Source organism: Triplophysa rosa, linkage group LG3 (assembly GCF_024868665.1).
Source record: "Triplophysa rosa linkage group LG3, Trosa_1v2, whole genome shotgun sequence".
NCBI lineage: Eukaryota > Metazoa > Chordata > Actinopteri > Cypriniformes > Nemacheilidae > Triplophysa > Triplophysa rosa.
In genome coordinates this window covers 8,210,522-8,225,762 of record NC_079892.1, presented here as the reverse complement: position 1 = coordinate 8,225,762, position 15,241 = coordinate 8,210,522, and the positions used below count along the sequence as shown (strand labels likewise).

The 15,241-nt window shown below is 35.6% G+C and overlaps 1 protein-coding gene across 1 annotated transcript; it reads left to right on the top strand.

Annotated features, from left to right (window-relative positions):
• The first annotated feature begins 456 nt into the window (after nt 1-456).
• On the top strand, nt 457-15,135 carry LOC130552316 (interferon-induced GTP-binding protein Mx3-like). Its single transcript, XM_057330534.1, has 14 exons — nt 457-641; nt 795-997; nt 1,348-1,464; nt 1,750-1,839; nt 11,543-11,697; nt 11,773-11,911; nt 12,002-12,188; nt 12,330-12,408; nt 12,533-12,655; nt 12,738-12,870; nt 13,216-13,371; nt 13,541-13,617; nt 13,714-13,923; nt 14,317-15,135. Exons 1-14 carry the CDS (start codon nt 589-591, stop codon nt 14,569-14,571), a joined length of 1,977 nt encoding a protein of 658 aa, XP_057186517.1. The 5' UTR covers nt 457-588; the 3' UTR covers nt 14,572-15,135.
• The last annotated feature ends 106 nt before the right edge of the window (nt 15,136-15,241 follow it).

Here is a 15,241-nt window from a genome sequence, read left to right as displayed (position 1 = left end):
GGATATTGGAAACAAAATTGGTTGTATTCATCTGATCTTGCAAGCTGAGTTTAGTACTGTACAAACTAGATCTTCTAGATCCAAACTCTGATCAGAGCATTTATTATGAAGCCCACAACTCTAAACATGGCAGTGGTCCCATGCAACAATGACATTGCAACAACAGAAGCATTGAAAATGGCACAAGAAGTAGATCAAGGAAGCCTGGTTGCAGACCGACGGAGGAGGAGTCCCAAACAACTCTCATAGATAAAAAATAAAATAAATTAAGCATACAAGCAAAAAATATATTTTTTTCGTTCTTTATCAGTACTTTAAAACGTAACAATTTAATTAGGCCTACATCTGCGATTTTATTAACAATTTGGAATCTTTTATTCCTCCAGCAGGTGTACGTCAATGCAAATTGACCATATATATTGAGCTCGAGGCAAAGAAGGAAGAGGAGAAGCTCGTTGATGTTTTCTCTTTACCACAAACAATGCGCTTGTGTGAAACCAAAATTATACAAATTATAAAAATCGCCTAAAAGAAAGACATTCTAACAATTATTTCTGTCATCTTATTTTCCCTGGTATTTCTTTAGACATGAATTTCTTATCTCGTTTTTCTACAGACAGCAGTGCTTCTCTATACGAAAGGTATGAAATTAATTTCGATTATAAATAAACAATTTTAACAGGATAAGAGAACATTTATCTTGAGACCATTTTAATTTACAGTTATAGTTTACGTACCTATATGTTTATTTCTTGCTATGTGAATAAATAGCCCAAAAACGCATATCTTCACAGACAGAAAATGGGGGGAGAGCTTTACGATCACTTAGATGAGAATCTTCGTCCATTCATTGATATGATTGACAATTTGCGGTCAATTGGAGTTCATAAAGATTTTAACATTGCACTACCGAACATTGTCGTGATCGGAGACCAGAGTTCTGGAAAAAGTTCTGTGTTGGAGGCACTGTCTGGAGTTGCATTACCTAGAGGAAGTGGTAAGAACTATTTTCTGTTCTTGATAAGAGCAGTGTGTTGTAGCCTAACTGTAACAATATGTAATATTGTTTAAAAGAGGATAGAATATTAACACTGATGAACATTTGTGTCGTTAATGTTTATTTTAACATTATACGGGGCAAATAGCCGAAAAGTCTGTCTTTCGTTTATATGCTGCAAATAAATAAGAAAAGGGTTGCATCTTTGTGGTATGTATTTATTTATTGATAGTGAATTCATTCAGTGATTTTATCTTTTCACGAAAATTGCTTTTATTTCGAACTAGGTGATTTAATTGTCACACAGTTTTCGAGTGTTACAATCCTCAACTAGACTGTGTTGATTTTAGGAATTATCACCAGATGTCCGTTAGAGCTAAGGCTGAAGAAGGTAAGAGTTGGAATCAACTGGAAGGCCACTCTGTCTTACCGCATGAAGAGAATTGAATTTGTGAATTCGTCCGTCGGTAAAACTACCTGAATTTTTCTTTTAGCACGAGTTATAGTACAAGTTCAAGTCATGGTATAGCCTATACTAGTAGGCTACAAGTTAACTCCCCAATACAATAATCTGTCACTGGTTAATTATTTGTTTTACCATCCATAAAATGTTGCATTCATCAGTATGGTAGAGGATGGAAGTCTATGAGCAGAGAGTTTGTAGGCTATATGTTTATGGTTTAAATTACTTCGAGATCAACATCAAGTATAGTTCATCATCCTTACTATTTGTTGTAAACAACATGTTGCAGGTACCCGGAACAGGGAGGCATGTGTAAGATATGATCCGAGGACAATTACATTTGACGATCCTGCATTAGTTGAAGAACACGTCAATACAGGTTAGTAAATATGCGTTGTTTAATGTATAGCCTGTATTTAAATCAAATAAAAAAGCACAATACATCTCTTTTTATATGAATTCAGGTAGATAGTTTTTGACAATCTTCTTAATGTTAAAAAATGTCCCAAGCCCCCAAACTCTGGTGCTTTTTTGGTAACAGCCACTAGGCGCTTAGGTAGCGCGACCGCCATTTAGCGCACCTATAGTAAAGGTCCGTTCACATTGCCTGCGAGTGTTCTTTTTTTTCGTCTAGTGCGACGAATCTTTCCCCATTCGCAAAGCGAAGAAACGGACCGTCCAATAAGAATCGAGCATTTTACGTCACGCGCCTAGAGCCATTGAGGGCACGCAGGGGCGCTAAAGGCTTAGAAAGCTGTTGTGACAGAATGGATGTCGAGTTGTTACTGTCGTTGGTGTCAGAACAGACAGAACTTTTTGAAAAAAGTCACAGCGACTACAAAAACCAGGACAAAAAAGAATTTCTGTGGCATAATTTAAGGTGGCTTTCAAATATAAAAGTATAAACAGTATGTAGCGAGAAAGGCGGGACGAGAGCCATGGGCAGGAAGGCGGGGCCGGTGGCGTGAGTGATAATGAGTATCAGCTGTACGCACACCAGTCCCGCATGCCTCATGGGGGAGCTCGGGAGCATAAGAGGACGAGCGGCAGGACTGCCGACAAGAGAGGACGGGGCCCGGATCATGTGATAAGTTATATTTATGTTTGTGTGGCCGGCAGTCGACCATGAGGTGGCTGCCGGCCTTTTACTTCCGTATTATTGTTTGTTTATTTTTGATTAAAGTTTATTGTTAAATGTTCGCCGGTTCCCGCTTCCTTCCTTCCTTACATTGAACCGCGTTAGAGAAGGGGGTCGCGAGGACCAGGATTAAGAACCGTTGGTAGGCCTATATATAAACTAATATATATATATATATATATATATATATAAAATCTTTCATATAATTCACATGTTATGTTGTAGTATTTGGGATATTGGCGGTACCAGTAAAAATCATCAAATACAATCATTTTCTTCAAATTGCTTTATTTTTGTTTTTATTTATATACAATAACTAAGCAGTTTTGCTTGTAAGTAGAAAGCACAGGCACATGTAAACAAACATCAAGTCAAGTGTACACATATTTTACAACTGTTTAAATAGTACAGCTGCAATGCAAATGCCATTTGGTAAACTATTAACCCCCAGACCATCGTCCTGAAGTAACGATGAAAACGATCGTGGTGCACCTTTAACTCCTGGATCAATCTATTAAACTCCCCGTGGTCTTCTCTCTTCTCAAGAATAGGGTGAACCCAATATCGTCTTTTTCTCTTCCTTTGCTCATTCAGGCAAAATCAATAAACTCATCTTCGCTGCTGCTGCTGGAGAAATCCACTTCTTGTTCTGCTGTTGTAATAGTGACGTTACGTTCGTGAACGAATCGTTCTTTTTGAATGAATCTTTCAACTGAACGAATCGTTCTCGTTCACGAAAACTCTTCCTCGAGCACAGAGCGTCTAGGCTTAAATGAGTGTCTAAAGCACGAGCCAATGGCGTTCGAGTGTGAGCTTTGACAGAGCATATGATTGGTTGAATGTGCTGGACGAATATGCCCTTCACTGAACGAACGAGCCTGTGTATGAGTCTGAACGAGAGATCTCGTTCGTACACAAACGAAAGGAGTCAAAGGACCTGCTGATTATCGTTCATGAACGACATGAACGATCAGTCATCTCGTTCATCTTGTTCGTGAGTGAACTAAAGGACCCGCTGATTCTCGTTCGTGAACGACATGAACGAGCTGTTACTTCTTGTAATCAGTTTATACGTCCATTAATACGTTCGTTGACATAACACAACTCTTTTTCGCCACCTGCTGGCGTATTATAGAAATAGTCACTGAACGAATCAGTGAACGAATCTGAATGAATCATTTTGGTGAACGAACTGAAAAAGAACGAATCACTCAAATTAATCATAATTCCCGTCTCATTTAGTAAGGCTGCGTCCTCCAGAGGTCTCATTCGAAGGCTGCTATGTCATCGAGGCTGTCTCGTTTCATAAAATCAGGTAGGACTCTCCGGAGGCACCCTTCAAATGCGACCTTTCACAGGAATTCGGAGGATACATGAGCTGTATCCTTCGTTGCTGGAAATAACCCACAATTCTGTGCGTCGGCCAACGGCTGTTATTTGAATAAACGGCAACAGCTGCACATTCAATCAAATATGTGGTGTTTAAATGTTAACAGTTTACAATTTGTGTCACGTTTTTTTTATCTCAGCAGGCATATGTAGTAAATAGGTTTTACAAGTGTAGTGATTTTTAAACGTTTTGAAACAGTAAGGCAAACATTGTATATTTTGATTTAACTCTTTTGGCATTGTTTAGGGTAGAAAGTAGCCAACTTTTACCTCTTAAATCATGTAGAAATAATTTTAATTAATTTGACAGGTGAGTGCAACGTGTTGTCATAGCAACGTGGTACTACCTGTTTCATTTTCTGCCAGTATATCCTAAAAAGGACATCTCGTTTAATTCTAACTTGAGAAACCTCTGTATCCACAGCTTATAAGTACGTAAAGCAAACAGTACTAGTAGCCTGTATTGCTACGTGTTAAGCTTTAAGCTTTTCTTTTTCTCAGCAGCCGAAGCCTGAATAGCGGTTGAGCGCCACCTAATGTTTAGGCGTGAAATGCATTCTCCATCAGCGCCATCTACCGTGCGGGCGTCAAATAGAAGATCGCTTCGTCGTTGATATGAAAACTTGGTTCGTTGGGTATTCGTTTCGCTTTTTCGCATCTCCCGCAATCTGAACGGGCCTTATGGCTGCGTCCAAATACCCCACTTGCGGTCTTGGCCACTTGAGAGCGCGTGCACGCAACAGGAAGGAAGAGCGCAAATGTGTCCAATGTCTTGAAAATGCCAAAGGGCAGTGCGATTAATGCACACTAAACCCACACTAGCTTGAATACCGCTTCGGAGCGGTATTAAGGCAAAGCATATTCCATCATGCATCATGTTCTGGATATGAATCATGAGACTTTTTGCTCGGGTCTCGTGAGATGTTGCTGAAAGCTTTCCAGTGTATGTTATACTACTACTTTTTAAGGTTATATCTTTATTTAATCTATGTTTGGCTAACATGTGTTTTTATTTTGTTTTTTGGGTACAGCTGCTTTGATACAATACAAATAAAGTGCTATAAAAATAAATCTGACTTGACTATATAATTAGATATTACATATATTGTCGTAGTGTTACATATTTTATTGGTGAAAACTCCAGAGTTATGTATTTTGTAAAACTGCTTTTTATCTCATAATTAGAAACACCACATTAATTAACGTTACATGTTTGCACTTGCTAAGTGTGTCCCATCGGGTTAGAAATACTACATGCTCACTTGGGATCTTCACACCCACTAGAACACTAGGGCCAAAAACAGGAAATACGTCATGAAAGTAGTCAAGTGGTCAAGTGCAAAGACCGCAAGTTGGGGTATTTGGACACAGTCTAAATGTTGTAATTGTAAGTACACACATCAGAGCCTCAGAGTTTCACCTCCTGGGTTCTATACTCTTTGTCGATGATCGATTGCTCTTCCTTGCATTCCCGTCAAGCCGCTGAATCTGTGCCGCCCAAAAACTGCCGGTGGACCGCCAGGTCATTGTTTGCTGGGCATTGACCTCTTAACTGGCACCACCCTTTTTTAGCCTACACATGAAAATGCACTGTTGGAACTAAACTGGTTGTAACTCATGAATGCTTTGGAGTAGAGACCTACGGTTGGTCTCATTTGAAAGAAGACACTTGGAAGTTTGTTCCTGAATTTAAAAAAATATGTATTTTTATTTTTTTATTATTATTGTAGTTTATGATTATTGCTATAACAAACTATAAAAACTATAATATATTGCTATAAAAATATTATGTATAGATTTTATTTAAAAAAAAACATAAAAAACTATATGTTTCCGCCTAAAAATGTCAAAAGGTCAAAGTCCCAAGTACCATCAATATTTTTATGAAGTTTGAGCTTGATAGACCAATTTCTGTGTCTTCTGTGAGTGTTTTAGCCGCAGTACCACAAGAATCCAATAGGGGACACCTTTTTTTGGTCTGACATTGAACACCACAACAGACATTGAGATTCTTCTTTTTCATTTTTTTTTAATTCTTCGCATGAAGAGACAATGAAAATATAGACAGGACCGCAAAAAACATGAAATGTACAAGTTATTGTAATTTATGTTTATTGCTATAACAAACTATAAAAATATTATGTATAGATTTTATTTAAAAAAAAACATTTAAAAAACTATGTGTTTCTGCCTAAAAATGTCAAAAGGTCAAAGTCCCAAGTACCACCAATATTTTTATGAAGTTTGAGCTTGATAGACCAAATTCTGTGTCTTCTGAGTGTTTTAGCCGCAGTACCACAAGAATCCAATAGGGGACACCTTTTTTTTGGTCTGACATTGAACACCACAACCATTGAGATTCTTCTTTTTCATTTTTTTTTAATTCTTCACATGAAGAGACAATGAAAATATAGACAGGACCGTGAACAACATAAAAAACATAAAAATTTTATATCTTTTGTCTGCATTTTTTTTATTATTATGATATTGTTTTTTTATGCACACTCTTTTCATTTATGAATCAATTACTCTTCTTACATAAATTATTTTATAAAACAGTGATGAAATATTTATTCTAGAGTCTTAGACCTTTCCAACGATATAAGATTGGTCACGATAAGATAAGAATTCACATGCCATATCTTGAAGTAAATCAAGTCTCCCGTGTACGGGAAGGTGCCATGGCTAAAACAAATATTATCGTTTGTTTTAGATGTAATGCAATGTGTATACACGATTTAAGGTTAAAAAACGCTGTATTTTCCACATACCGTGCATGTTTGTATCTCCTCTTTGCCCCGCCTCTCTGAAACGCGCAGATTTTTAACAAAGCTCATCGCTCTGAAAAGCGAGGTGTGCTATGATTTTGTTCCCACACTTTCATTTTGGCAATTTTACGTGTCTAATACATGCATGGGCAACTTATAACACACCAAATACACAGAAAAACATGTGTTTGTGCCATATGACCCCTTTATCAAATCAATCAATCAACAATCAAATAATTATGCTTTTAAACCTGCTAGGCAGGGACATGCACAGACATTTTGAGGGGCATGGGCTCAAACGGAAAAAAAGGGCACTTCTCATATTTGTTTTAATTTTTTCCAAACAAAATGTTAAATATATTAAAAACAACTTTTTTTTAAATCCCTCACACTCACCCAATTGTTTCATGTTGTTTCATTTTCCAACAATGTCTACAAAATAATCAGTTCACAGAGACCATTGTCTTCCTTAGAATTCACTCATTTTATCACAAGAACAGGCAACAACAAAGGAAACTAAGCCACAATGTGTATGATTTCTATGATAGTTTCAAGTATATACATAGAATAAATGACTGCACAAAGGAAAAGGACATATTTTCACTAATAATTTGTTTATTTTGCACAAGCCAATAAACTGTTTGAATTATTTTGGTGTTATTGGGACGCCAACAATGACCATCACACTAAACTGAAAAAGGCAGTTGGTGCTAATTTGTTATTTTTCATGACAAAAACCTGCAAAATTAATTAAAACACACTGCAAAAAATTATTGACAAAATACACAAATACAGCAGCTTAGCTAATTATTATTATTAGTAATATTATTATTGTTGTTATAATTATGCTTACTGTACCACGCACACACACACTGATGGTGACAAGAACTTTGTTTCACATTTGAGGGAGGGCTGCTTAGATCTATCAGCATACACAACATATAAAATGGATAGTTATTAGATGAGGAGTCTGACATCAAACTCAAGTTATTGTTTAAGGCGGGACACTTAATGTACTGTTCAATTTTGAGATGTTGGTCTATTTTGTTTTCATGTCTACTTTTGCTCTAATGGAAAGGAAATATCCAAAATACACATTAAGGTGTTTGTTTTAAGCCTTCTATACCCTCGTCTGTTTGCTTCTGTAGATTTCTTCTAAATTATCCAAAACAAGCTGCATATATCTGACTATTTAAACATAACATTTCAAGGGAAAATACTCTTGATGTAAGTCATATTAACTAATAACTCATATTAACTAATAAACTTTCTTGAATTTAATTGATTTAATCTCTAAGTACACATTAAAATACCTTTTTCCAACTTCAATGGCATTTAAAGGGAATGACTTATACCCACAAGACTAACTGTACAGTGTTCATGTGTGTGTCAGATATAATGCACACCTTTTAGATTATTTATATTTATTATAATAAACAGATCAAATGCAAATATTCCTATGTGTTTCACTGCTGTATGGGCTCATACATAAATATACACATTTTAAAGCTCAATAGCATTTAATGGGAATGACTTCCCTGACTAACTGTAAAGTGTTCATGTGTGTGTGAGATAGAATGCACACCTTTTAGATTATTGATATGTATTGAAATAAACCGTCAAATCACATGCAAACATTCCTATGTGTATAATGGTCTCATACACAAATATACCATTATTTAAAGCTCAATAGCAATATGTATAGCAATATGTACATATGATTTGATGGTTTAATTTAATACTCAATAATCTAAAAGTTGTGCATAATAGCTGACACACACATGAACACTGTACAGTTAGTTTTGTGGCTATAAATCATTCCTGTCAGGGTATTGTACATTGCTTATGTCATCCGCCCACTAGGGGGCCAGAGAGTGAAAAGGACGGCATAAGGGAACAGGCAGACGAACAAGAGTAGTGGTGACGAGATGAATATGTTCCACAGAGTTCCGAGGAGTCTAATAAACCAAAAGTAACTAACATACGCCTCTTCAGTTAATGAACACAAGACAATTCCCTCTAAATGTTTTTGAAGTTGGAGAATGGTATTTTAATGTGTACTTTAGAGATGGTCCCTAAATTCACGAAAGTTTAATGTCAAACCAACTTTATGCCAGTGAAACGCGGCAATGAACGCATGCTTTATATGCGCCACCCGCTCGTGTGTAAAGTATGGAAGCCCAATTCCGCCATGTGATAAAAAATCAGACTCTAAAAAGTCATAATTATGAGATACAAAATCGAAATTATGAGATAGAAAGTCATAATTATGAGATAAAAAGTCAAAATTATGAGATAAAAAGTCAAAATTATGAGATAAAAAGTCATAATTATGAGATAAAAAGTCATAGTTATGAGATAAAAAGTCAAAATTATGAGATAAAAAGTCAAAATTATGAGATAAAAAGTCATAATTATGAGATAAAAAGTCAAAATTATGAGATAAAAGTCATAATTATGAGATTGAAAATCATAATTATGAGATAAAAATCAAAATTATGAGATTGAAAATCATAATTATGAGATTAAAAAAACGAAATTATGAGATTGAAAATCGTAATTATGATTTAACATGCGCAGTGCAGGCAAGACACTGCACGCTTGCGACATCCGTTGCTTAATACGGTGTAAATATAAATAACTGTACATTTTTTATTTTATTTAATTAGGCTGAAACAAGCAACCTGATTCATTTGTTTTGAACTGATCCGAAGTCCCATTTTAGAAGCCTCATCAAACAGAAAAATTACTAAAATACTACAAATTGACAGGCCACATTTTAGAATTATAGTACTCATCATAACTTTATCTAGGAATTATGTTTAAAAGCATCCAGAATAAATCAAAACTATATGCAGGACTAAAGAATATATGTAGCATATTCAAAGTAGCCACCCTTTCCAAAATTGTACTCTTGGCATGATCGAGCAGCTTCTTGAAATTTCACCTTGTAGGAAGATTTTTCAATAGTATTGGCAGAAATTTCATCTATTCATTTCTTGGCTGCTTTTTTTATTTGGTCCTCAATTTTTGTCGTCTAATAAAATAAATTAATATGTTGCCACGATTATATTTTTGTCTACTAAAGTCATTTCAAACATTTAAACATACATCTTCAGATTAAAAGATTTTAAGACCATGAGAAACATTTCAGTCAAACATTCAAGTGTTTTAGAACTTTTAAACAGCAGTGTATTTTTTGCCCTCCAAAATCATACATCAAAAATTATGCATTTAAGAGATGGCTTCACAAATCTATGATATTACTACTACTGCATGTTTCACAATAGAAACCTCTCTGGGTTTTTACTGGTAGTTTGTTGGCTTCAGCAGGCATGTTATCTGGTAGATAGGAACCAGTGAAATACTTTTCAGTAGCTCATAGATCTTTTGTTGAAAGGATTCCATATACATTGTACATTGAATGTGGCCCAAAACACACAATATTTTGTAATTGTTTGGCTGTGGAGTCCTTCAGGTTCCTGGGCTCCACCATCTCAAAGGACCTGAAGTGGGAGACCCACATAGGGCCCAACAAAGGTTGTTCTGTGTGCTTTAATCCCTGTCAGGTTTGCCTCGGCTACTCAGTTGATCACAAGTGGACAAGAACGGATAGTCCAGATTGCTGAAAAGATCATTGGTGCTTTCTTTCCCACTCTTGTAAAGTGCAATCATTACAGACTTGATACACCCTGGACACAACATCTTTGAACTGTTGCCCTCTGGCCGGTGCTTCAGAAGGAGTACTAGAGCATCTGGACATATTGCTTTTAATAAATTTGAATATTCGCAAATTTCCAATCTATTTTACATACAGTATATTACTTCTGTACAACTGTCTATTTACAGTTGTATTTTATTTATATTTTTATATATTTTGTACTCTGTTTTATTATTATGTGTCTGCTGATGCATTTGGATGTCTGCACTGGAAGCTTAAAAAAAATACTGAAAACTGAAAACAAATAACTAAAATATATATATAACCAATCGCAATTGGTTTGTAAAACCACTGAGTTGCATTTACACCATTCTAACCAGCGGATGTCACCAGCGTGCGGTGTCCTGGCTGCACTGCGCATGTGCACGTTAAGTCATAATTTTGACTTTTTATCTCATAATTATGACTTTTTATCTCATAATTTTGACTTTTTATCTCATAATTTTGACTTTTTATCTCATAATTATGACTTTTTATCTCATAATTATGACTTTTTAGAGCCTGATTTTTTTTTATCACGTGGCGGAAACGGGCTTCCATAGAGTAAACACATTAGGACAATTTATATATAAAACAGTATACAATATTGGTTAATGTTCCTGTAGGAAGGAGCTTGTTCTGTTGACAGACAGAGGCTTCAATTCCGCGAGTAGGCTACAGTTTGCAAAACTGTGTGAACGGATTGCGAAAGCGTGGGCACAGATTTCAAAAACTGAGGGGACGGTTTACAAAACCGAGAGCACGGGTTGTAAACTCGTGGGTACAGTTTTAGAATCTGTGAGTACGGATTTTTAAACTGAGGGAACGAATTACAAAACTGTGGCCACGGATTTGCGGGTCTTGTTTTTTTTTCTCCGAGGGGTGACCAGACGGGCTCCATAGAAAACAAAGTTTTGAAGAGCGAAAAACAGTTTTGAAGAGCAAAGAAAAAATGTTTTGAAGAGTGAAAAAAAAGAGAGAGAAAAAAATCTTGCACCTTGCTGTTCAGGGCCACCGTACCTTTGGACCAGTGTTTACATTTGGCAAAGTAGTATGTACTTTATTTTGCGGTGTATGTGTTTAACAGCTCAGAATGAACTGGCAGGAGAAGGAGCTGGAATCTCTGATGAACTCATCACTTTAGAGATCATGTCACCTGATGTGTGTGACCTCACACTGATTGACTTACCTGGAATTGCCAGAGTTCCTGTACAAGGACAACCACCGGATATTGGAAACCAAGTTTGTATTTATCTGGTTTTAAAAGCAGAGATTTGTACCCTGCACACCCAGTTTTAATGACTTTGTGTCTTGTAGATCAAAGCTCTGATCCTAAAATTTATTACAAGGCCTGAGACTATAAACATGGTTGTAGTCCCATGTAACGTTGATGTCGCAACAACAGAAGCATTGAAACTGGCACAGGATGAAGATCCTGAGGGTACAAGGACTATTGGTAATGTAACAAATAATCATCACACAACATCTTACCATAAATCTGTAGCACCTGTCCAAATTTTACAATATATACCTTTCCTTCTCACAGCTGTTTTGACCAAACCCGACCTCATAGACAAGGGAACAGAGAGAGACATTCTGAAACAAGTTATTCGTCTCTGCAAAGGTTACATCATGGTTAAATGTAGAGGTCAACAACAGATTGATGAGGATATTTCTCTGGAGGAGGCTTTAAAAATGGAGAGCGATTTCTTTGAAAATCATGAACATTTCAGGTTATGATCTAAATGAAATATTAAAAATATGTTAATATTTTAAGTCCACAAATGTCGTTTATATTTACTTTTATTAAAGAGATACATCACCCAAAAATTCTGTTACAACTGATTTAACAAGTGCCTTCTCTTTTTCAATAGATGTCTTTTGACTGAAAACAAAGCTACAATTCCACATCTTGCCACCGAACTGACTGAGCAGCTTGTTAGTCATATAAAAGTATGTCTCTGTCTCCTACTTTAAAGACATTGTGAAATGTCAAAACTTGTGCAAATTATGAGAATTTTGAACATACTGTATATATTTCATACGATATGTTCAACAGATTTTTTTTCTTGGTCAGAAATCATTGCCACAGCTCAAAGAAGAGATACAAAAACAGTCAAGACAACTTAGAAAGGAGCTAAAGGTGTTTGAAGGTGGACCACCACAGGATGCTCTTGGGGCCAAACAATTCCTCATTAAAGTAAGAACTTTGTTTTAAGTTTTTTGTTTATCAGATCATTACAATTTTGTCTTGGGATCTAATTAGTTTTTCTTTTTTACAGACCTTATCAGAATTCAATGATAAAATAAAGTCCTTATCATTAGGGGACCTGATCATTAAAGATAACCTGTTTTCTCACCTTCGCGGAGAATACAAGAAGTGGAATCACCATCTTAACAGTAAAATGTCATCCTGTCAGTATTTATTCAAATTTATAAAACATTTACTGTTATACTTTTCTAAGACATATTTTTCACATTGCGGTGTGTAAGCAGTGCATATTTGTTTTGGTGCTCATATTAACACTCATATGAAAGTATTAACAAATGACATCTCAGTCATTTATTTGTTCACGTTATCACGTTCTTCCAGAAATAAAACAATTAAAATTGAAACAGCAGAAACCCTGTAAAAAACTAATGTAAATTTGCTTTTGCTCTACTTACACACTGATTGAATATGTAGGTGTAAAGCAAGTTTAACAATTACACGTGAAAGTAAATTGATTAAATGAGAAATGCATCTTGTTTTTAAACAAGTTAACCAGTCACCTGCAGAGATCAAAAAGCAAATATTAAAGAATAGAGGACGGGAACTGGCTGGTTTCAGCAGCTACAGGGTTTTCGAGATGCTTTTGCAGGACCATGTTGCCGAACTTAAGGACCCAGCTGTTATTTTACTCAATGCCATAACAGGTACCATCACACATCTTTATGTTTGGGCTTTCTGGTTATTCCAAAGAGTATATTGTAAAACAACAACAAGACAAGAACACAGCTGAAAGTTTTAATAGTAGTCATTCATTTTTGAATTGTCAGCCATTTGTTTTTGGTTGTTTGTTTGTTTCATGTTCTTCTTCATTAGGCATCATCCTCAAACAGTTCTATACCCTGGCTAATGAGTGTTTCCAAAGATACCCTGCTCTTCTAAAAATCACCATGGTAAATACTACGCTGACATGAGGGAAAATAAACACAACATTCGTTCATTCTGCAATCTTAAATCTACCTTTTTACCGTATTTACTTAAAACCATAGAACAAAATGGAAAACATCCAGTTAAGTCAGCAGAGCAAAGCTGAGGACAGGATTGTGGAGCAGTTTCAAATGGAAAACATGATCTGCACTCAGGATGATAATTACTTTGATGCACTGAATGATAGTGGGAACGAGATTTTTTCTGAAACTCGACTACCTTTCTGTGATATAGCAACCAAGTACAGTGAAATGCTGAAGGCGTATTATGAGGTACCTTATTATTAATACTTACTACTTAATATTTACAAATAAAATATATATTACTGACAGATTGCTTGTAATTCATCAGTCAATATGACACAAGTGTACCCCTGAAATTTTAACCAAATGGTTACTGCATAATCAAACAGTCAGTGACGGGCAAACTATAATAGAATATTGCTTTGCTACAAAATTAATAGTCTAAAGAAAAGTCTTAGCTGTGTGAATATAGCATAGCTATTGACCATTTAGCATTCTGGACCATAGCAATCTATTTTAAATTAAGCTTTGTTCAGTAATGACTGATGGTTTGTGTGCATATACTGTACATTAAACTTGTAATGTTTAAGGTATTTAGACATCTGAAGATGTAAATTGATATTGATCTTCATTTTGTTTTAGATCATGGTTCGGCGCATGTCTGACCAGATGCCCATGCTGATGCAGTATTTCATGTTGAAAGAGGCTTCTGAGCTCCTGTGTAATGATATGCTGACTTTGCTGGAGCAGTCAGATGTGCGTGAGATTCTGTCTGAGGATTCAGACGTCAGTAGAAGACGCACAGAGTTACAGGCTCGCCTTGAACGTTTGAGCACTGCTCACGAAGAAATTTGCACACTTACAGATAAAACTACAAATAAAAAACGTAATATCTGAAAATACATAATTAATGTGACCACTTTTTTCAAGTCATGTAAATGATGTTATGATTTTATTGAGGAAAGCTTATAAATAGTTTAAAACAGCAGTAGATTTTTGCCTGCAATCTCTCACGTTTTGTGTGCTGGCTTGTTTGCACAGCACGTTTGTTTTCATTGGGTTTATTTCTGATAGTTTCATGTACATTTAAACGCATTTAATGTTACAATAAGTCATGCAATGATATTAACCAATTTAATCTCTGCATTAGAATAGATTTTAAAAAGTGAATTATAGCCAAATAGTGAATAATTAGTTACTGGATTTAAAGATATACTGAAGAGACATCTTGTAAAGAATGATATGCGTGGGGTTTGCAAGGTGTTATGCCTCCAAAAGTGGTGTCATGAAATATCATTGAGCTATGCATCTTGTTTTAGATAAAACATGTACAACCTATTTCATAAATAATTGTCAAGTAAGCAAGTTTATAATGTCAGAGTTTTACAGCTTTACTGGCATATAGGGACAATACAAATGTGTTTGTAAACAAACTTTACTTGACCTAAAACTAATAAAGACAAAAACATTTATTGTGATACTTCTTGTATCTTTTCCTCTTTGCAACCATGTTGTATTTCTTATTAGATCTACCTTCATGAAGTCAATTGTGATACTTGGGAAATGG

Excerpts from the sequence above, each read along its gene's own strand:
- LOC130552316 (XM_057330534.1), top strand. The coding sequence starts at position 589 with ATGAATTTCTTATCTCGTTTTTCTACAGACAGCAGTGCTTCTCTATAC. Across the intron at positions 11,698-11,772 it reads CACCGGATATTGGAAACCAA|ATCAAAGCTCTGATCCTAAA; the intron begins GTTTGTATTTAT and ends TGTGTCTTGTAG. Across the intron at positions 12,871-13,215 it reads TAACAGTAAAATGTCATCCT|TTAACCAGTCACCTGCAGAG; the intron begins GTCAGTATTTAT and ends TTTTTAAACAAG.